Source organism: Monodon monoceros, unplaced genomic scaffold (assembly GCF_005190385.1).
Source record: "Monodon monoceros isolate NGI ecotype Baffin Bay Population unplaced genomic scaffold, NGI_Narwhal_1 Super_Scaffold_10, whole genome shotgun sequence".
Taxonomy (NCBI): Eukaryota; Metazoa; Chordata; class Mammalia; order Artiodactyla; family Monodontidae; genus Monodon; species Monodon monoceros.
This window is the reverse complement of record NW_021703766.1, coordinates 374,847-395,555: the sequence shown is the minus strand read 5'-3', so window position 1 is coordinate 395,555 and position 20,709 is coordinate 374,847. Positions and strand designations below refer to the sequence as shown.

The 20,709-nt window shown below is 59.6% G+C and overlaps 1 protein-coding gene across 1 annotated transcript in view; it reads left to right on the top strand.

Annotated features, from left to right (window-relative positions):
• SPG7 (SPG7 matrix AAA peptidase subunit, paraplegin) overlaps positions 1–18,762 on the top strand; it is a 31,138-nt gene extending 12,376 nt beyond the window's left edge. The window contains 14 exon segments of the mRNA XM_029205075.1: positions 877–1,016; positions 2,018–2,120; positions 3,214–3,339; positions 3,600–3,762; positions 3,994–4,167; positions 10,199–10,323; positions 11,434–11,536; positions 12,141–12,251; positions 13,485–13,600; positions 14,737–14,893; positions 15,649–15,815; positions 16,512–16,589; positions 18,072–18,233; positions 18,236–18,762. Of these exon segments, the coding sequence (XP_029060908.1) occupies positions 877–1,016; positions 2,018–2,120; positions 3,214–3,339; positions 3,600–3,762; positions 3,994–4,167; positions 10,199–10,323; positions 11,434–11,536; positions 12,141–12,251; positions 13,485–13,600; positions 14,737–14,893; positions 15,649–15,815; positions 16,512–16,589; positions 18,072–18,233; positions 18,236–18,280 (1,770 nt within the window). The 3' untranslated portion in view covers positions 18,281–18,762.
• The last annotated feature ends 1,947 nt before the right edge of the window (positions 18,763–20,709 follow it).

Here is a 20,709-nt window from a genome sequence, read left to right as displayed (position 1 = left end):
TTCTGGGATCACGCCTTTTGCCTTTGGATGTTGAAATAGAAAGAGGGTCCTTTCTACGTTTTTCCCTTCCATCCAAATTGGCCAGGGCAGGTGTTTGAGTGATCAAGGATCGATGAAGTTCAGACCAAGTGTTTGGGGTGCGTTAGGTTAATCCAGCCACTAAGGCCAAGAGGCGTTCCAGTGCAAAGCTTGGTTGTGACTGGTGGGTCCCCTGTGTGCCCCTCCATCTGGCCTTCTCAGCCTACAAAGTGGAGCCTGACCCGCAAGACTTTCAAGAGACTTCAGAGCGGGGGAAATCAGCTTGCTCCCTTTAGATTCCGAGAGTGTGCTTAGAATCTGAGCCTGGAACAGTTTAACTCTGGAAAGCATGGGCCCGGCTGCCAGAACCATGACTGACGTGGGACTGGGGTGGAGGTGACGAGACTGTCCCACCAGCTTCCGGGAGACACCGCCTGCTCCCTATTCCTTAGTCTCTCGTCTGCCTGAGGACGGAGGAGCGCACTCGGTTGACTGTCAGATCCAGCCGATGGTTAAACAGGGACCCTTCTCAGGGTGACTGTGGGTTTGGTCCAGCACTGCGGGTTCCTTGCCGAGGCTCTGCTGTGCCCTCACAGCGGAGTGCGATCCGGGTGCTGAGTTTAAGACGCACGTGCTGCCCTTCGTTTGCTTAAAATGCTTTTTCGTGAACGTGTCACTGTAATTGTGTTTGAGAGAACGAAAACTCCGTAGATGTGGAGGGGGTTTCTGAGTGGCAGGCCTCTGCTTCTGAAGTCCTGCAGTTGTCCACACACTGTGGCTGGGGCGCCGTTCTCTGTCCTCAGGGTCAGTGGTCTGACCTGTGCATCATTCTCGCGGTCCCTCTGCTTCTGCCCCCAGCGGCTGGCCTTGATGTACCGAATGCAGGTGGCGAATATCGACAGATTTGAAGAGAAGCTTCGAGCAGCTGAGGATGAGCTGAGTATCGAAGGCAAGGACAGGATTCCGGTTTCCTATAAGCGGACGGGATTCTTTGGAAAGTAGGTTGGTCATTTCTGTGTGCCTCTAAACTAAACCAGGCTTGACTTTGTAATGTGAGAAACAAACCCCAATAAAAATCTCACACTGGCTGTGCCTGCAGTGAGCTGGAGTCCCTCGTGGGAGGCGGGCACGTGAGGGGTGGCATGAGGTGGGCCAGCTTGGAGTCACTTTTAGGCACCACTTCCGCTGTGTGTGGTGTTTCCGAATTCAGCCCAGGTTGGGTTTGCTGTTGCCTGCAAACAGGAAGATGAGGCAGGAGAGGGAGAAGCAGGGTGTCCAGTGGAACTTCTTGGTTCCGTGCTGAAGAGAGACATAGAGACCATGCAGGGCCTGTGGGCGGCAGGGCCTGCGGACTCCTTGGTGGGAGCACATTCATTAGCGGGTCACAGGCCATGTATCTGGACGCTACTGTGTGCAGAGGTCTGCGTCCCCTCGTGATGACCAGCGGCGACTGTGAAGTGCTGTGTGTCTGTCCCACAGCCTCTGGCTCCTGAGGGTTCAAGGCCCCTAGGCTGCACCTCTGCTTGTTGTAGGGAATGGGGGGCACACCTGGATGGGTCCCCCTCTTCATCTGGGGGGTGATGCCCTACGGTTTTCTCTTTTTACTGTTACACCGATTTTGCCTTAGTGACCAAAATTGATGGCCTACTTTTGAAAACAAAATACGTGGAAGGTGAAGAGCTGCTCTCGGCAGGCATGAGTTACCCCGGGGCTCTGGATGGCGGGGGACATTCTGGCTTCATGCCACGGTCAGGTTCTGCGTGCCCAGCGCTGCTGTGCTCCAGATCTGAGACTTCGGGAGCACTTGATGCAGGAGGGGTAGTTGGTGAGAATGGGACAAGGAAACCCGTTTTCAGCACTGGTTCCACAGGTTGATCTCAGAGTGAGGGAGCCCTTCTCACCTTGGGAGCGTCTGCGGGCCCCAGCCTGTGTGAGGCGTGTGTGTCGGCTGCCCGGCGGCCGGGCCTGAGGCTGTGCCCACCTTTCTCTCTCATGATAGCGCCCTCTACGCCCTGGGGATGACAGCCGTGGGCCTGGCCATCCTGTGGTATGTTTTCCGTCTGGCTGGAATGACAGGACGGGAAGGCGGATTCAGTGCTTTTGTAAGTTGTACTTACCGTCTCCCCGAGCTTGTGGTCCTGGGGTTCGTCTGTTTGTGCTGACCCTTTCCCGTCACCTGCAGGATGAGTGCACAGTGGACGTCCGCCTGGACGTCGTCCGGCAGCTCCTCTTTCCTTCCGCTTGGCTGACCTGGGGGGCGTCGCACTGGCTCCAGCTGAGGCCTCGCTCCCGGCACGGGGGTGGCCGAGCCCAGGGGTTTCCGCTGCGCTGTGTCCTGCGTTCTGCGCTCTCAGCTGGACCTGACTCTCTGGGGGGTTTCCCCTGCTAGCCGAGACAGCTTTAAAGGTTGTCTTGAAAAGGACGACCTGTATGGACTTCAGAAGGATTCTTCTGTTGTCATGGCATTCACTGCAACGTGCACTTTCCCTCCCCCTCAAGTCGTACCTGGCCTGTCAGCCGCATCTGCAGAGGGCCGCGGAGGAGCCCCTCCTGGGAACCGGCCGGGGGGACAGAGCGCCCCAGTTTCCCCCTGGACTGGGGCCCTCGGTAGCTCAGGCCGTGCAGGCACACTGTGAGCGGCAGCATGGTGTCTCGTGGGGTGCGCCGGACCTGGCTCAGCCAGTTTGATAGTTCTTGCACACTTTGGGCTGTTCATCGTTGTATTTAAATAATGCTGGGGCGAATCCCACGCAGCTGCATCTTTTGAGAGCCTGTCCTGAAGGAGATCGTGGCTGAGGTTGAGCTCCTCGCCAAGAGCTTGTCTGTCCAGCCAGATTGCGCTCCAGAAATTGACCAAGCAACTTTTTTACCAACACTCCCCAGAACTGTGTGTCGTTACGTAACTTTTATAATCAGAAAAAGAAATCACACGGTAGTGGGGAAGGTCACACAGAGAAGTAAGATGGCTCATGCAAAGACCTAGTTGACATGGGGAGTGTTTTCCTTTAAGGCAGATTGCTGGACGCTGGGCGGCTTTCTAGCTGTCAGCGCCCTCGTGTGTCTGGACTGTGCCCTTAGCTGCCGTCTAGTGAGTGGGGACGGTGGGGCAGGACTTGCAGGTGAGCCGGCGCCCAGGGCTCCTCTGCCCTGTCCTACTGGGCTGCACAGGGCTCCGCCCTTTGTCTTTCTGCCCAGAATCAGCTTAAAATGGCTCGCTTCACGATTGTGGATGGCAAGACGGGGAAAGGAGTCAGCTTCAAAGATGTGGCAGGAATGCATGAGGCCAAGCTGGAGGTTAAGGAGTTTGTGGATTACCTGAAGGTGAGTGGGTGGCGGTTGCGGCGCAGGGGGCGGGGCGGACTGCCTGGCCGGTGCCGCGCTACACAGTGAGCCCCCTGCTTGGCCGGAACCTAAGTGGGGGCTTCCGTGACCACGGTGCCCTGCGCTGCCTGTCACCCGTCACCGCAGAGCACTCTGCTTTCCCAGAGCCACGTGGACATCACCCAAGGCCCCCGAGAGTCATGTCCCGAAGGTTCTCTGGAGCGCCGGGGGTCAGTGCGTGTCCTCTGCTGCTTTTCTAGAGCCCAGAGCGCTTCCTTCAGCTCGGAGCCAAGGTCCCGAAGGGCGCACTGCTGCTCGGCCCCCCCGGCTGCGGGAAGACGCTGCTGGCCAAGGCGGTGGCCACAGAGGCCCAGGTGCCCTTCCTCGCGATGGCTGGCCCGGAGTTCGTAGAGGTCATTGGAGGTGGGCCCCCTGACCACGTGTCCAGGGCGCGCTCCTTCTGCAGTGGCTGGTTGCCTTAGGGAGTCGTGGGCGTGGAGGGAACGGGGCGCTGATGTTCTGGGGAGCCGTGGTCTGGGGGGTCCAGGAGGGAGTGGGCCGGCACACGTGCAGCAGGGTCCGCCTGCTGGGGCTTCCCCGAGAGCAGGGTCCGTGCCCCTGACCTGCCCGCTTCCCCATCCCCTGTGTCCTCAGGCCTCGGCGCGGCCCGCGTGCGGAGCCTCTTCAAGGAAGCCCGCGCCCGGGCCCCCTGCATTGTGTACATCGACGAGATCGACGCCGTGGGCAAGAGGCGCTCCACCACCGTGTCCGGCTTCTCCAACACGGAGGAGGAGCAGACGCTCAACCAGCTGCTGGTGGAGATGGACGGTGAGCGCTGCTCGGGCCGGGTCGCAGGGATGCTCGTGCGCCCTGAGGGTTTGTCAGCACTGGGAACTCTTCCTCCGGCAGGTGATCACCAGAAACACAGCTTTCACTTTCCCAAAGTCAGAGCAGTAGTTCAGAAAGAAAAAGGAAGAAAAGGTGGGGATGCCGTGTCGGGCTGGGTCACGACGGTGGTGGTCAGTCTCAGAGGAGCCCAGGGAGTCTTGCTGCTGTGAGAGTCTCTGTGCCCGGCGTGGGTGCGGCCGGTGCCTCAGATGCACGGCCGGGGGTGCTGTGTCTGCTGCCCTTGAGATGACCTGTGGACTGGCTTCCACACAATTTCTTTTTCTTTTTAATGGAATTGGGTTTTTTTGAGCTGCTCCTGTAAGATCCTCTTTGGAGTGTGTGTGTGTGTGCGCACGCGCGCGTGTGTGTGTAGATATTGTGTTTGTTTTCATTGTGGTAAAATATACGAAACATAAATTTTACTGTTTTAACCATTTTTAAATGCAGTGTTTAGTGGCAGTAAGTACATTCCCATTGTTGTATGACCATCACCACCATCCGTCTCCAGACCTTTCTCATCTTCCCAAACACAAATTGTCCCCATTAAGTACCGACTCAGCATTCTCCCCTCCCCTAGCCCCTGGCCCCACCATCCTCCCGTCGGTGTCTGATTTTATTGGGAACGTACAGGGTTTGTCCTGTTGTGACTGGCTTGTTTCACTCAGCATCATGTCCTCAAGGTTCACAGGGTCTTAGTTCCCTGACCAGGGATCGAACCCACACCCCCTGCATTGGAAGCACAGTGCCTTAACCAGTGGACCGCCAGGAAGTCTCAGAATTCCCTTCCTTTTTAAGGTTGAGTAATGTTCCCTGGTGCGGATGGACCACGGATGGCTTATCCGCTCGTCTCTCGATGGACTCTGTTGGCTGTTGTGAATGATGCTGCTGTGAACATGGGCACACAGATCTCTTTTCAAGTCCCAGCCACGTAGGACCCAGTTTTAATTTTTCTTTCATCAGAATTCCAGTGCTGTTTTAGGTATTGTAGGTAAGGAAAACACTTTTTTCTCAAAGTAGTTTTGGTCTAAGAGAACCATTTATTTGTATATTTTTTAAAATATTTATCTTTTATTTTGGTTGCGCCAGTCTTAGTTGCGGCATGTGGGCTCTTAGTTGTGGCGTGCGTGAGGGATCTAGTTCTCTGACCAGGGATCGAACCCAGGCCCCCTGCATTGGGAGCACAGAGTCTTACCCACTGGACCACCAGGAAGTCCCTATTTGTGTATTTATGTTCCTCTTTAAAGTATTCTCAGCGTTTGGGATGGTGGATCTGGTGGCCAGCGTGTGGGCAGTGGAATCTGATTGTGTGTGGCTAAGGGTGAAACTTTTTTATTTAGCCTCTCATTTTCAAAGAGTTTCAGACTTACAAAAACAATGGAAAAGCAGTCAGAGTTCCTATAACTATTCCCTTACCCCACGCAGCCCAGAGGCCGACGTGGATGAGGCCTGACACAGGTGTCCAGCAGCTGCCTCTGACCTGCAGATGTGCCCTTTCTGGCCCAGGGTCCAGTCCAGCCTCACGCTGCTTACTTGTCCTGTCTCCTTGGTCTCCTCCAGCCTGGGCCTGTCTTTATGTCCTTGTCCTCGTGACTGTGGCACTTCTTCCAGGCCAGGCCCTGGAAAGGACGTCCCCTGTGAGGCTGCTGTGTCCTCCGAGTGAGGTTGAGCCCCGTGTGTGTGGCAGGAGCCGCTCAACAGCCTTGGTGGCATCATTGTGCACGGCGGTGCCCCCGTGCCCCGACTCTGGTGCTGGGACGCGGGCCTGCAGCGCTGGGCAGGTCGGGGGCTGATGCAGGGGAGGCATTTCGTCATCTTTTCAGATGTGTGAGAAATCAAAGTGTGACTTCTCACGACAGAGGAAAGGGCTGCCTCGTTAGGTCCTGAGAATGGTTTGCGTCTGGAGCTGCCCCTGGAGACCTGCGTCTCCCTCTCGTCCGGGTGTCCGTCAGGATGGCTCAGGGACTCTGCCCCGTGGTCAAGGTCTGAGGAGCAAGCTTCCTGGGGAGGACGTGCCTGGGAACTCGGTGTCTGTGCAGCTGAGATGAAGCTCTGGGGGTCGCTCCCTGGAGATGGGCCCTCCTGGGGCCCCTCACCCACCCCCGCTGCTCCCCGCTCTGAGCAGCCCCTCCCCGTGTGCTGGGCTGTGAGCAGCTGGACCCTGAGCGCACCGTCTGGTCGTCTGCAAGTTAGACTCCTAGTCTCCAGAAACCCCGTCGCAGGGTTTGATGAGCGTGCTGTCAGAAGTGCTGCATCTCATCCGTGGGGAACCTTGGTGATGCCGCGGGACACGGCAGGGCGTGTCTGGAAGCCACCGTCAAGCTCCACGGCCCTGGCGGCTATGCCAGACTCATGTTGTCCTGCGGCTGCCCGCCCGAGTGCTGGCCCCGGGGGGCTTGTGGGCCATGGGGGGACGCGGCGGGGTGCGCGCCCCTCCTCCCCTCCCGTCCTCCGAGCCGGGGTTTCCTGACGTGTCGAGTGAAGCTAATGCGCGACCTCACCCATAGTTGTGACCTTGTGTGCGTGACGGTGGGGCTCCCTCGTGGCCCGCTGTGGCCGAGCACCTGGGCCCCGGGAGCAGTACCCCCCTCTCTCTGCTCCTGTTGCTTTTTGCGCTTGAAGCCAGAGACCACCCTTCCGGGTGATGTGCACCCCCAGGAAGCGTTCCCAGCTGGCGCCTTCTCTGACGGGCCCCTCTGTGCCGCCAGGAGAGGAACAGCTTCCACCGGCTTTGCTGCAGCCGTGGGCCCCCCAGGACCCGCCCCCCAGGCCCTGGAGCACCCCCTCAGAGGCCCTGGCAGGGCTGGACCGCCGCCCACGGGCCTTTGTGCACAGACACGGCTGAGCGTCTGAGGAGCCTTTGTCACCCCTCACGGAGGAGCAGTGTCTGCTCATCCAAGTGCAGCGCATGCGCCAAGTGCGGAGCATGCAGTGGACCTGGTGCCGCAGTGGGAAGCCTGCAGGGGCGGGGCGCCTACGCTCCCTCTCGCAGCCCAGTGGGCGCAAGGAGGCCTTCGCTCCTCGCCCCCCACCATGGGCGTCGCCATCCACACCCCTGTGGCCTCGATTCCGCCTGGAGTCTGTAGAAAGGCCCGGGTACCTAACCCCCAAGGACCTCCTGTACAGCACAGGGAGCTGTAGTCAGCATCTTGTAACAACCTCTGATGGGAAAGAATCTGAAAAAGAATATGTATACATATATACGAAAGAATAGTTGAATCACTGCGCTGTGATTCAGTGCTATACCTGAAGCACTATCAATAAGCTATACTTCATTAAGAAAGTGAAAATTAATTAAGGAAAAAGAGGAAACCGCAGGGAGCGCTCACACGGCCTTTTCCGTGTTAGTCTGTGACCCGTGTTAAGTGAATTTCTGTGTGAGGTGTGAGGCTTGGTCACAGCTCACTTTGTGTGCGGACGTGCAGCCGCTCCAGCACCTCCTGTCGAAGTGCTGTCCTTCCTGCGCTGAGCCTTCAGCGTCGCGTAAGCCCAGCCGGGCGCCTCTGGAGAGCATGGTCTCGGCCCCCGGCTGCTGGTCCACGACTCTGTCCTCCTCACACACACGTCCCTGTTACTTAGCTGAGCACTCATTCCTGAAGGTAGAGTCATTCCTCTCACTTCATTCAAAATAGTGGCAAGAGCAGACGTGGTGAGGATGTGAAGAGACTGGATCCTAGGTCTGTGCGTGAACCTGGACTCTGATTTGAGTGAAGCAGCTGTGAAGACGCATCTGTGAAGCAGCAGGGGAAGCGAACCTGACCCCCTGCGGCGGGAGAGGGAGAACGTGCAGCCTCCCGGGAGACAGCTCGGCCGGCTCTGAACACGCTGGACACACACGGCACGTTGACCCGGTGTCCACAAAACACGCGTGCACCAGTGTTCACTCGCTTGTAACAGCTGAAACCTGGAAAGAGGCCGTGTGTTCTGCGGTGGGTGCGTGGCTACGCCCTGATGTGTTCTCATGGGGGTACCAGGCAGCAGTGAAGAGACGCTCACTGTTGTTATGCCCGACTGCCTGGCTGGGTCTCGGGGTTTATGCTGAGTGAAAAAGGCAAGCCTCAAAAGGTTACAGGCCGTCTGCTTCAATTTATATGAGACCGTGCAAATGACGGTTCTGGGAAGGAGAACACGCTAGTGGCGGGGAGGGGACGAGGCTGTGCAGGGAGGGCTTTGTGGTGGTGGGATCTGCCTCAGTCCGGGGTGGAGGCCGGGCACCGCGCAGAGAGATGCGTGCCCGTCAGACGGGGTTGCGGCAGCTTCGGCTCCACGTGGGAGCAACCTGACATGCAGCCACGGGGACATCGGTACAGTTTCTGCCACTTGCGGTGTGCCCAGAGCTATGCCAGTCCCTGAACAAGCCCTGTGGGCCGCTTGCTGACGCAGAGGCCATGGCCGTCCTGCGGGAGTCCCCGCCTGGAGCTCCGGGCTCACGCTCACCCTGGCCCGGCTGCTGCTTTCTTTGCACTCGTTATTCCTACTGTTTTTCAATGTTTTTTCACTGTTGTATAATCCCAGGATTCTGTGTTCACAGCCCCGGCCTATGGCAGGCAGGCGTTTGGGGAATCTGAGTGGGGAGCCCCGGCAGGTGTCCCAGGTAGCGCTCTGGGACTCGAGGCGGAGGGGCTTCTCCATCCCCAGGTGTCCTGGGAAGTGGACCCGGCCAGCTCTGCCCAGGGCCCCTCCCTCCAGCAAGCGTCTCATTTCCATTTCAGAGTTTCGCTTTTCCTAAAATTGAGCATAGGCAATCGGGGCAGAGGGGCTGGTGCATCACGTATGCTGGGTGGTGCTTGCTTTTGTCCGAGTTTATTTCAAAAGTCTGAGTTATTTTAAGATGCTGCCTTTGTGTTGGGAAGCAGACGCTTTTCTGCACTGTCCGCTCTCGAGCCGTGAGTGGGCCCAGGCTCCATGAGGTGTCTGGGCTCACCACATCCCAAAATGCAGAGCCCAGGCTGAGAGCCTGGTCTCTGGGAGACATTTCTTTGAAGTTCTGGAGTGATTTCCTTGGGGCTGGGTGTGGTTTGGGCTGTCCTGGTGGTGTCAACCCCTGGGCGAGGTGGATGCCCTCCCTGGGTCGGGGCTTCCTGGGCCCCTGGCCGCTGTCCTGGCATCGTGCAGTAGAGTGAAGGACTCTGATTTCACTTCCGTTGAAAGACTTTGTACAGGTGATTTGAAATTGTATTTGTCAATGTCAGTTTATTACAGATTAAGTTAGGAAAAGATGGATCCTGGCATCTTTATATTTTAAACTTTGTGTCATGGAACTTTTCCGAAGCTGGGGAGAGCCTGCTTTGAGTGCCGTGCCCCAGCCCAGCCTCGGTGCCTGTCGTAACTACGGCCAGTTCTGTCTGCCAACACACCTGCCTCTTCCCCCGTGGGTTAAAGCAGACCCAGAGTTCTGCACCTTCACTAGGAGAAATACCTCCCTATCATTGTGACACTTGTTCTTACTAGCATCTAACATCCAGTCGGGGTCAGATCCCCCTGGCTGCTTCATGGGGCGTTTTTGCAATTGCTTTATTCAAATTAGCGTCCAGCCCAGGTTCACACATAGGTGTGGGCCGTTAGTGATGGTTTCTGGACTTGCTTTTAAATTCTCATGAGAGACCTGGGGCCCTCAGTCCCAGTATTGGAGGGGACATGTCCCCAGTGTCCCTGGCAGTGGTGTGGGGAGGTGCCTCTTGCACCCCGGGAACACTCTTCCTGCAGGGCTGCTGTCTGGATGTGGAGGATGGCCTTGGAGGGCAGAACCGGGTTCCGACCTGCGGTTCTGCCTCTGGGCCGCGGCCTGGGAAGGAAGTGGTGGGTTCTTGCTCTTGTGGTTTTGGTGGAAGTGCTCAGGAGGGACGGGCCCGGGTGGGTCCACAGCTCTGCGTTCAGGTGCCCCGCCTCTCCCGCCCCATGTCCCTCAAGGGGGTCTGTGGGGAAGCTTCCGGGCTGGGGACCCCACCCTAACAGCTGCTGTCTGTTCCTTCAGGAATGGGCACCACCGACCACGTCATCGTCCTTGCGGCCACCAACCGAGCTGACATTTTGGACAACGCTCTGCTGAGGCCAGGCCGACTGGACCGACATGTGTTCATCGACCTTCCCACACTGCAGGTCAGTGCGGCCTGGCTGGCCTTTCCGGGCCTCGGCTCCCTGCTCTTCTGGGTTTTTTTGTTTTAAATTTTATTTATTTATTTATATTTTTTGGCCGTGTTGGTTCCTCGTTGCTGCGCGCGGGCTTTCTCTAGTTGCGGCGAGCGGGGGCTACTCTTCGTGCGGTGCGCAGTCTTCTCATTGCAGCGGCTTCTCTTGTTGAGGAGCACGGGCTCTAGGTGCATGGGCTTCAGTAGTTGTGATGCGCGGGCTTCAGTAGTTGTGGCACATGGCCTCAGTAGTTGTGGCTCGCGGGCTTTAGAGCGCAGGCTCAGTAGTCGTGGCGCACGGGCTTAGCTGCTCCGCGGCGTGTGGGATCTTTCTGGATCAGGGCTGGAACCCGTGTCCCCTGCACTGGTAGGCGGATTCCTAACCTCTGCGCCACTGGGGAAGCCCCTCTTCTCCTGGTTTTGATCCTTGTTGTTTTCCTCTTTATCCTGAAACGTCTGGGCCGAGTCCTGCGGCACAGTCTTCGCAGAGCCTCAGAGCCATGTGCTGCATGGCTTTGGAGCACGAGCTGCACGGCTGCCCTGACGGGGTGGAGGGTGCGAGCCCCAGGGACCTCTCGGCCCCTCTGGCTGCACTGCCTCAGGCCTCTGCTCGGACGTCCACCTCCAGGGGGTTGGGCCTTCGTGGTGGCCGCCCAGGGAGCAGGAGCCTAGCGTGGCTGAGGATCCAGCAGGGGCAGGGGAGGGTTTGGAGGGTGAGCGTGGCAGGTGGCTGGTGGGTTAACGTTCCCGCAAAGACCGTCGTGGGGGTCAGGGCCGGGCCCGGGAACACCCAGCCTTGTCCTGTCGTAGGTTGTGGCCTGCCACTGCTTCCGAAGGCCTGGATTCCCGTCTTCCTGACGTGTCACACAGGGTACAAAATAACCTTTGCTACCTGTGATGTGTGACGTGCTTTATCTTCTCTTGTCTCCTTTCTTCCTTCCGGTTTTGAAACGCCGCCTGCAGCCCTGAGTTGGTTTCTCGGAGCAAAAGCTGACCTCACGGCCGGTGGCTCCCGAGTGTCAGCTGGCGGGAGCCTGCACCCGTGTCCTTTGACCCGTGTCCCCTGTCCCGTGTCCCGCAGGAAAGGAGGGAGATCTTTGAGCAGCACCTGAGGAGCCTGAAGCTGACGCGGGCCAGCAGCTTTTACTCCCAGCGGCTGGCGGAGCTGACGCCGGGCTTCAGCGGTAGGGGCACGGGTCTCTGTCTGGGGCTGGAGAGGGCGGAGGGGGCCTCCCCAGGGACCTTCCACCCCTGCTCTGGGCCCACGGCCAGCACAGCCGGGGTGGGAGTGAGGTGTACACGCAGCAGGCAGAGGTGAGAGGACTCTCCTCCCTGAGGTTCTGTCGCCTGTGCACGCCCCCCCACCCCCAGCAGTCCTGGTGGTCCTGCCTTTGTTCCGCTCCTCCCCACTGGGGGCTGACCTGCAAGGCCACGTCTCCTCCCGGGCCCCCCACTGCCCTCCCCCACGGTCTCCATGTTGTCACAAATCAGGTTTCTTTTCTGTACGGCTCTCGTTTTACAGGGTAATATAAGTAGAAACCCCTTTTATCGTGGTATAAATTTCTTCCCTTTGGACTTTGTTTAACGTCCTGAACTAGAACCTCATGGGTGTCAGAGAGCCTTTCTCATCCCTCGACGTGTGTGTGGAACACTAGGTGGAAGGAACCAGCAGGGGTCCAGAGAGGCGGCTGACCTCAGCCCTGTGGCCGCTCGAGGGGAATGGGGCAGCCCCCTCCTCCCGCCCCCCATCTCTCTGCGTCTGCTTGAGTGCCACCCCCGTGCCCACAGGCGCTGACATCGCCAACATCTGTAACGAGGCCGCACTGCACGCTGCGCGGGAGGGGCACACGGCCGTGCACACGTCCAACCTGGACTACGCTGTGGAACGCGTCTTTGCCGGTACACAGACCCGCCCATGGGTGGGGGGCAGACCTAGACGCCGCGCGACAGAATTATTGCCCAAGAGGGAAGACAGGTCAAGAGTTCCTGTTTTTACGTCAGGCCTTAACAGTGTGACTTACTCTCGTTAGTTTAAGATACTGTGCAAACAGAAATATCATAGGGTGTCACAAGCTCAAATGTGAGTGTCCTCAGCCCATCGGCCAACGTGCGGGGCCTGAGCGCCGGACAGGCCCCTGCCCACGTCGCCAGGGGTTGGCAGCTGCGCCCCGGGCGAGGAGGAGGCCTGCTCTGCAGGAGGCTCCGTGCTCTGTGTTGGGCGGGGCCGGCGCCCGCAGCTGTGCTCACCTGCTGCCGTACGCGGGGTCCTTGGCCTTCTGTGAGGAGAGCAGGACGAGCTCCCACAGCCCGGGGGCAACACCAGAGGCCATCAGTGCGCCTCGTCCTCCCACAGGGTTTAGAGCAAGTCATTGAGGGTGGCACCAAGGAGCAGGCCCCTCCCACAGATGGGCCCGCCACCTGCAGTTTGAGTTCAGACCTAGGACAGGTGCCTCTGCAGCCTGGGCACAAGCCAGCGTCACAGTTTCTCACTGTAAATTATGTTTTGTGTAAGCCATTTCTTTTACGTGGAAAGTGACGCGCTTACAGCGAGGGTATCTGAACAGGAAAGACTAGAGAAAACCCGTCCAGAATCCTACCTGGGTGTGTGGTGCCTCGAGCGGGGTACTCCCGAGCTGCAGCGGCTGCTCCTGGGCCCGGCTCTGGGTGGGGTGATCCGACTGCCACAGCCAGTGCGTCTCAGGACGTGTCCCCTCACAGCAGGTGCTGGGGGTAGTCCCGGTCGCGTGATTTACCAAGTACCCTGAGCCTAGAGCTTGTTCAGGGTGCAGAGGTGGAAACATGCGGCTGTGTGGACGGTTGGGGACAGCGGACAGGACCTCAGCAGTGACTTGAGGGGGATGCCTGTAAGGTTGCGAGGTAAGGGGTCAGTTACTCGGGCAGGACCGGAGAGCGGGGGCTGCGGCTGCCCTGCCAGGTCTGGGGGCCGGCAGGAGACCCGAGCTCGTGCCGTGGGCCCCGCAGCCCTGTGAGGGCCTTGCCTGAGGGGCTGCTGTTGGCAGCGTTTACACAAGTGGGGCGAGCGAGGCCTCGCTTTGGTGCCACGAGCACGCGCCTGGCCGCGTATCCGGGGTGGCCGTGCGCCTGAGCTCACCTTCCTGGGTGTTCTTTCAGGGGCCGCCAAGAAGAGCCAGGTGCTTTCCAAGGAAGAGCAGAAGGTGGTTGCGCTGCACGAGTCAGGCCACGCCCTGGTGGGCTGGCTGCTGGAGCACACGGAGGCCGTGGGGAAGGTGGGTGCGGCGGCCTGGGCCTGGCCGAGCCCGCTGTGGAAGGCCCACACGCTTGTGCGTGGAGGGGGTGCAGGGTCGGCGGCCCAGGCACGGGGCGGGGTGGCCGCGGTCGCCCGTGGAGCTGAGGATTGCCAGGGTTGCCGTCAGCTCCGGGACGTGCTGATTTCTTGACTCCTGAGTTTAGAAAGCAGTGAGGTGAGCACACATCGTGTATTTGGCGGCCGTACCGTCGTAACGCCCCCTCAGCTGTGTGCTTTCGTGACCGGGGGTCCCTGAGTGGCCCCTGCGGACGGTGCCCGTGTTTGGGGCGTGGGTGCCCCGTGTGGAGGGTTGTAACTGTGCCCTCCACATAGGCCTGAGCCGGGGGCTTGGTCCCCCCGGCTGAGGAGGAGCCGCCTTGCTCCTTGTTCCGTGACCCCCGACGACGGGGCTGTGCGGCAGCTGCAGCCGCGTGCGGCGTTTCCCCGGGGGTGACGGCTGCAGCAGCGCGTTGCCAGTCGGGCTTCGTCGGCCGGTGTCCTGCTGCTCAGGCCGGTCCCCGCTGTGTCCTGGGCAGAGTGCTGTGGCGAAGGCCTGTGTGTGCAGGAGCTGCCCGCCGAGAAGACCCAGTGATCAAGATAAATGTTTTCATGCAGTATCTCAAAAAATTAACATGGGAAAGCCCATGGTGAAGTAAATACCCTAATTTAAAATTGCCTGTTCTTAGGGTTTTCCATTCGACGACAGAGAGTCAGGCAGACTAGTCGTGCCGAGAAAGCCCCTTGCCCGTGCTCGGCACTCTGCCAGGCGAGGTGGGGACGTGTCCTCCTCGGAGCCTCAGGGTGGCCTCCTGCTGCCAGAACCCTGCCCCATGGGCTCACCAGGCGCGGGCTGTGGGTGGGAGCATGGGCAGCGCAGGGCCCTCGGCGGGTCGTCCCGTCCTCGTCACCTTTCCTTTCCTCGTGGACGCGTGGTTGTGTGCAGCTGCCTCACGCCCCAACAGTGGGGGAGCCCTTCTCCGTGATGCTGTTACAAACATGGGGACAGTCACATTTGCTCCCTGCTTTGAACCCTCTGATTGAAGAGTGTCTTACTGCACCCCCCAATCTCTGAGGCCTACGTCTTGCCCACTAACTGGGGCCACCTCTGTTCTGCAGGTGTCCATCGCGCCGCGGACCAATGCAGCCCTGGGCTTCACTCAGATTCTCCCAAGAGACCAGCACCTCTTCACCAGGGAGCAGCTGTTTGAGAGGATGTGCATGGCCCTCGGCGGCCGTGCGTCCGAGTCCATCTCCTTCAACAGGGTCACTTCCGGTGAGGGGCTGGCGCCCACACGACTTCCACACCCTGCAGCCGTTCTGCGTGAGGGGTGGTGAATCTGATGGAGGGGTCTGAGTAGCAGGTGCAAATGCAGTTTTGAATTTCATTAAGTGTTTCTAAAAGATGAGCTGTGGTCAAAGGAGGTTTGGAACTAAGCAAGACTTTCTAGATGATTTAGTTGTTACAAAAGCTTTTCCCGGGCTTCCCTGGTGACGCAGTGGTTGAGAGTCCGCCTGCTGATGCAGGGGACGCGGGTTCGTGCCCCGGTCCGGGAAGATCCCACATGCCGCGGAGCGGCTGGGCCCGTGAGCCATGGCCGCTGGGCCTGCGCGTCCGGAGCCTGTGCTCCGCAACGGGAGAGGCCACGACAGGGAGAGGCCCACACAACGGAAAAAAAAAAAAAAAAAGCTTTTCCCCACATGCAGACTGTAAGCGGAGCTAGGTGGTCTCGCTGGGCTGTCAGGAGGTGGAGGAGGTTCTGGGAGACTCGGGGCCCCACGGACCTGGATGTGGCCAGGTCACTGCCGGCGCCATGAATCCAGAGATGCATCCCGAGGAGTTGTTTTTTTTGCGGAAGCCCCTGAGGAGTTGTTTTTTAAAGAAAAGAGCATTTTTTTAAGTTTTAAGGACCAGTGACAGGATACAGTTGTCCCCGGGTACCCTCCTCTGCCCTCAGGGGTCGGCAGGGCCCCGGGTGCCTCGACCTACACCTCCAGGAAAGAACCCCCTTTTCTGACCCCTCACTCCAGCTGCGCAGGACGACCTGAGGAAGGTCACGCGCATCGCCTACTCCATGGTGAAGCAGTTCGGGATGGCGCCCGGCATCGGGCCTATCTCCTTCCCTGAGGCCCAGGACGGCGCCCCAGGCATCGGGCGGCGCCCCTTCAGCCAGGGCCTCCAGCAGATGATGGACCATGTGAGTCCTCCCTGGCCCCGAGCTGCACGCGGGTGGGCGCAGGCCTCGTGCGAGCTGCACGCGGGTGGGCGCAGGCCTCGTGCGAGCTGCACGCGGGTGGGGGCAGGCCTTGTGCGTGCTGCACGCGGGTGGGCGCAGGCCTCGTGCGAGCTGCACGCGGGTGGGCGCAGGCCTCGTGCGTGCTGCACGCGGGTGGGCGCAGGCCTCGTGCGAGCTGCACGCGGGTGGGCGCAGGCGTCGTGTGTGCTGGCTGTGTGCCCAGAAGGGTTGTGCAAGGGCCTGCTGGCGCCCAGTGCGACCGTAGACGACACAGGACTGTGAGGGACGTCAAATAAGTATATGTCTCCAGTGACGGAGCCGGCACCCATGAGCCCTGCAGCTGCCCACGGGAGATGACCGCAGTGTCGCTGGCACGTAGGCAGCTGTGGGCGTGGAGGACAGATGTGGGTCCGGGGCTCCAGGAGCTGGCGGGCTGTCTGCTGGGCAGGCCCCTTGAACAGGGCATTCCCGGGGCTGGGGTGGGGGCAGGAGGCCCTTGACAGCCTTGCTCTCCTGTTCGTTGTAAGACACGAAAGGCCGTGTTCCTGAACCTGTGTTTCTTCTGTGTACCTTAGCGCCAGGGCCGGGCCGCAGGGGACCCCGCGCGTGGTGGCTAGCCGCCCTGGCCCATCACAGACTCTTCTCTTCCCTTTGCAGGAAGCGAGGCTGCTGGTGGCCGCAGCCTACAGGCACACTGAGAAGGTGCTTCGGGACAACCTGGACAAGCTGCAGGCGGTGAGCCCCCGCCGCCCCCCGGGTCCTGTGCCTGCCTGTCCCGCCAGGAGCTGGGCCTGCCGTCACTGCCCTGCTGACGCAGCCGCTCACCCTTCCCGTGCACAGCACTCCAGAAAACGACATAACCAGCGAGGCCCACCCACCTCAACTGAACGTAGCACCTTTTGTACCTCGTTTAGCTTTGTATCATTGAACCTCTCAGGCCAGTTCCTTCAGAGGAGACGGAGGGACATCGCCAACCCTCCTGGGCCGTTACCCAGTTTCAGCCAGTAGTGGGGTCTGGTCGACGCTGTGTAGTCCTTTTCCAGCTCTTACCCTTCTCCTGGAACTTTTAAACTAAATTCTAAAGCTTAGCATAGTTTTAGGTGCCCATGGAAGCGCCAGACATAGCACAGAGCCCTCTGCCCCCAGCTGGTCCCCTCGTGTTAACATCTCCCATCAGTGGGGCGCGTTCCCCACAACACAGTGACCAGCCGACGCGGACACGGCGGCGTTAACCGCAGTCTACGCTTCAGCCGCCTCGCGCAGCGCTTACCCCGCCTTCCGGTCGGTCGTCACGTCCGTCAGGCCCTCCTGGCTGGCACGGCTCCCTCCTGTTGCTCATGGCAGTGTAGGAGGGCTGGGCTGGTGTGTGTGGAACGTCCCCCAGTTGGGCTCTGTCTGGTGTCCTCATCGCCAGCCTGAGCTGTTGGGTTTGGAGGCGACCGCAGAGGTGAAGTTTCCGTGGACCCGGAGGGGGTGCTGCTCTCTGTGGACGGGCTGTCCTGTGAAGGACGCTGTTCCTTCAGCGTGATGTTGTGGGCGTCGTGTTGTGGGGCCCCGAGAGGAGCAGCGCCTGCCCGCCGGGAGCCGTGCGGAACCCACCAGGACCGGCCCGCTGCCGTGCGGGGCTCCCGTGTGCGCTGGGACCTGCTCGCGCCGTCCGGGCGTGCCTGGGCTGAGCACCATAGAGCTGGCCCCCGAGCGCCGCCTTCACAGCCGGCCCTCCCTGCCCGCGATTCTGCATCTGCGGGTCGTGGGTCTCATAGTCCTGCAGTCATGTTCACTGAAGAAATCCGCGTAGGAGCGGACCCGCACACTTCAAGCCCGTGTTGCCCAGGGCCAGCTGTCAGGAGCGGCCGGCGTGGGAGCGATGGGACCCCCTCAGCAGCGGGTGTGGCGGCTCTTCGTGGGCCCCTCCCCTGGTCCCATCGAGGCGGTCCTGCCCGCCAGCTCCACCGCCCGCATGCTGACGCTCACGCGTGTTTGTGAAAGAAGTTGAAGTTGCCCCAAATAAACACGTTGGGAAGGGAAGTAGAAAGCTTAATGGGGCTGGCAGCTGGCCTTTTCTCCAAGGCGGAGTCAGGGAGCGGTTCTGCGCTCTCGGCCACCCACCCGGCCGGCGGGTCCGGGGGCCGGGCCCTCCCTCCACCGTGCCCTGCTCTCAAAGGGCTCTTGTCCGGGCGCTCGTCAGCCGCTCACACTGGCCTCTTGTTCTTGCAGCTGGCGAACGCCCTGCTGGAAAAGGAAGTGATCAACTACGAGGACATCGAGGCCCTTATCGGCCCGCCCCCCCATGGGCCCAAGAAGAGGATTGCGCCGCAGAGGTGGAGCGACGCCCAGAGGGAGAAGCGGGAGGCGGGGGAGGCGGAGGCGGCGGAGGCGGCCGGCAGCAGCCCCTGCAGGGGGAGGAGCAGTCCTGGCCCCGATAGCTGGACCACCTTGCTGGCCGCCCGAGACGGTCCCTCCTCTCAGCCCTCGCAGGTCTCAGCTCAAGGCCCCTGAGATCTATTTATTGACTTCCCTGCCCGGGACAAGTAAATGTCTCTGCAGAGACGCACGGTTTCATTCGTGTTTGTGGGTCGTTCTCGCCTGTGGGAGGGTCACCGGTGCGCACGGAGCGCCCCGTCTTGTGGGGGCCCTGAACAGCCTCGTGGTGCGGGGCCTGGGCCAGGCTCCTCCCGGCTCCTGAGACTTGGTCAGGATGCTCAGGGCTCCGCCGTGACAGGGCCTCCAAGCCCCTCATTGCTTGTCCTCCGCGGGGCCCTGTCCTGGGCTCGCTCATCAGTGGTCACAGGGACAGGCACTGGGCCTGGAGGAGTGAAGCACCGTCACCTGCTGCCGCGTGGACAGGTGCACACAAGGGGCACTGGGGGGACACCTGGGAACTGTGACCACTAATAAATGCTGTGGATGGAGGCCTCTGTTTCCTGCGTGGTCAGCTCTGCCCCGAGGGCCGTCCTGGGTCACGGATACTATATTCACAGGGTGTGATGTCAGCTGTGAGGTGACCAGTTGGGACCCCTCCCTCTTGTAGGACTCTGGGAGGGAGGGTGTGGGACAGACGGACGGGTTGCAGTCGGCCCCCGAGTCCCCGGCGGTGTGACCCACTTGGGGGCTCCCACCTGCTCCTCGTTGCTTCCACCTCCCCTGTGCATCGGTGCCCCGAGGAAGCTCATGGGGGCGAACAGCCCAAGAGATGCTTCACCATCTGCCCCAGTTCTCCAGGTTCCTTCCCAAAGATCGGCCGAGGGTTCAGAGGGTGAGGCTGGCGTCTTCGCCATGGGGCGGCCTCTGTAATCTCACACGGATGTGGCTGTGCTCAGCCCCTCGTAGTTTACCATTAAAATGGCTCACGTCTGGTGACGCTTAGCCAGGAATAGGATGGAAGTGGCGTGAAGCGGGCTGCCTTGCTATAGTGGAGGAAGGTGCAGCCTGGCTTCCCAGGGCTGGCCAGCGAGTGGGCTCACGGCCGCCCAGCAGGGAGGGCTGCGGGGACGGTGCTCTGATGGACAGAAGGGAGTTGTCCTAGGTGACGTGACCTCCCGGTCCTCAGGCATGGCACCCGCAGGGCGCACTGGGCACAGGGCCTGTGCACCTCTGCTGCCTCTCGCGCCTCCCTTACAGGGCTCCCGGAGGTGAAGGGGATTCTCCCAATAGCAGCTCGTGGTCCCCTGGAGCAGCCAGACCGCGCTGGGCAACCTGCCCCTGCCCAGCAGTGCGGGTACATCGTGGCCTGACGGTAAATGTACATTTAATACAATCAGAGCCCTAGAAGACCAGTAAAGACTATTAGATGAAGTAACTTAGAGTTCTTATATCATCATACAAGTTGTTTTCCACTCTCGTCTATGCTCATATAAACATGGTTTTTTTATTTTTTTGTTGAGGTACTTCATATTTGTTTCAGGTGTACAACACAATGATTCCTATTTGTTTGTATTGTGCCGTGATCACCACGGTTAGTCAGTTAACACTGGTCACCACACATAGTTACGGAAGCTTTTTTTTTGTGATGAGAACTTTAAAGATCCACTCTCTTGGGACTGCCCTGGTGGTGCAGTGGTTGAGGGTCCACCTGCCAAAGCAGGGGACACGAATTCGGTCCCTGGTCCGGGAAGATCCCACATGCCGCGGAGCAGCCGGGCCCATGTGCCACAACTGCTGAGCCCAAGTGCCGCAACTACTGAGGCCTGTGCGCCTGCAGCCCGTGCTCTGCAGCAGGAGAGGCCACTGCAATGAAAGGGCCTCGTACCGTGGCGAGGAGGGGCCACTGCTCACCTCAGTTGGAGAGGGCCCGTGCGCAGCAGCGAGGACCCAACACAGCCAAAGATAAATAGATAATTAATTTAAAAAGATCCACTCTTAGCAACTTTCAGATAAGATATTTGTGATTATAATAACGTACTTCCAGGTGCTCACTTACATTAGGTGTCCCTCATATTACAGGACTCTCTCAGCCTCTATCAGGTTTACGTGCTGGCTGCGACTTTGGTAAGTTGAGAGGCCGGGTGGTTGAGTTCTGTGATGAAACACCGTAAAATTATCCTGTCCTTGCTGAGTTGTTCGGCTCCTGCTTTTCCTAATTCAACCAGCAGCCCATATTTATGACAGTTAGCGTGCTAATTTTTGCAAAGCGCTCTAGGAACATGACTTGTGTGTGTGTCAAAACACAATAAAAACACGTTGCCGCTGTGAGATTAATTTTTTTTATCAACTAATTTTTTTTGGCTGTGCCCAGCGGCTTGTGGGATCTTAGTTCCCCCACCAGGGATTGAACCTGGGCCTTCGGCAGTGAAAGCACACAGTCCTAACCGCTGGACCACCAGGGAATTCCCTAAGATTAATTTTAAAAATCAAG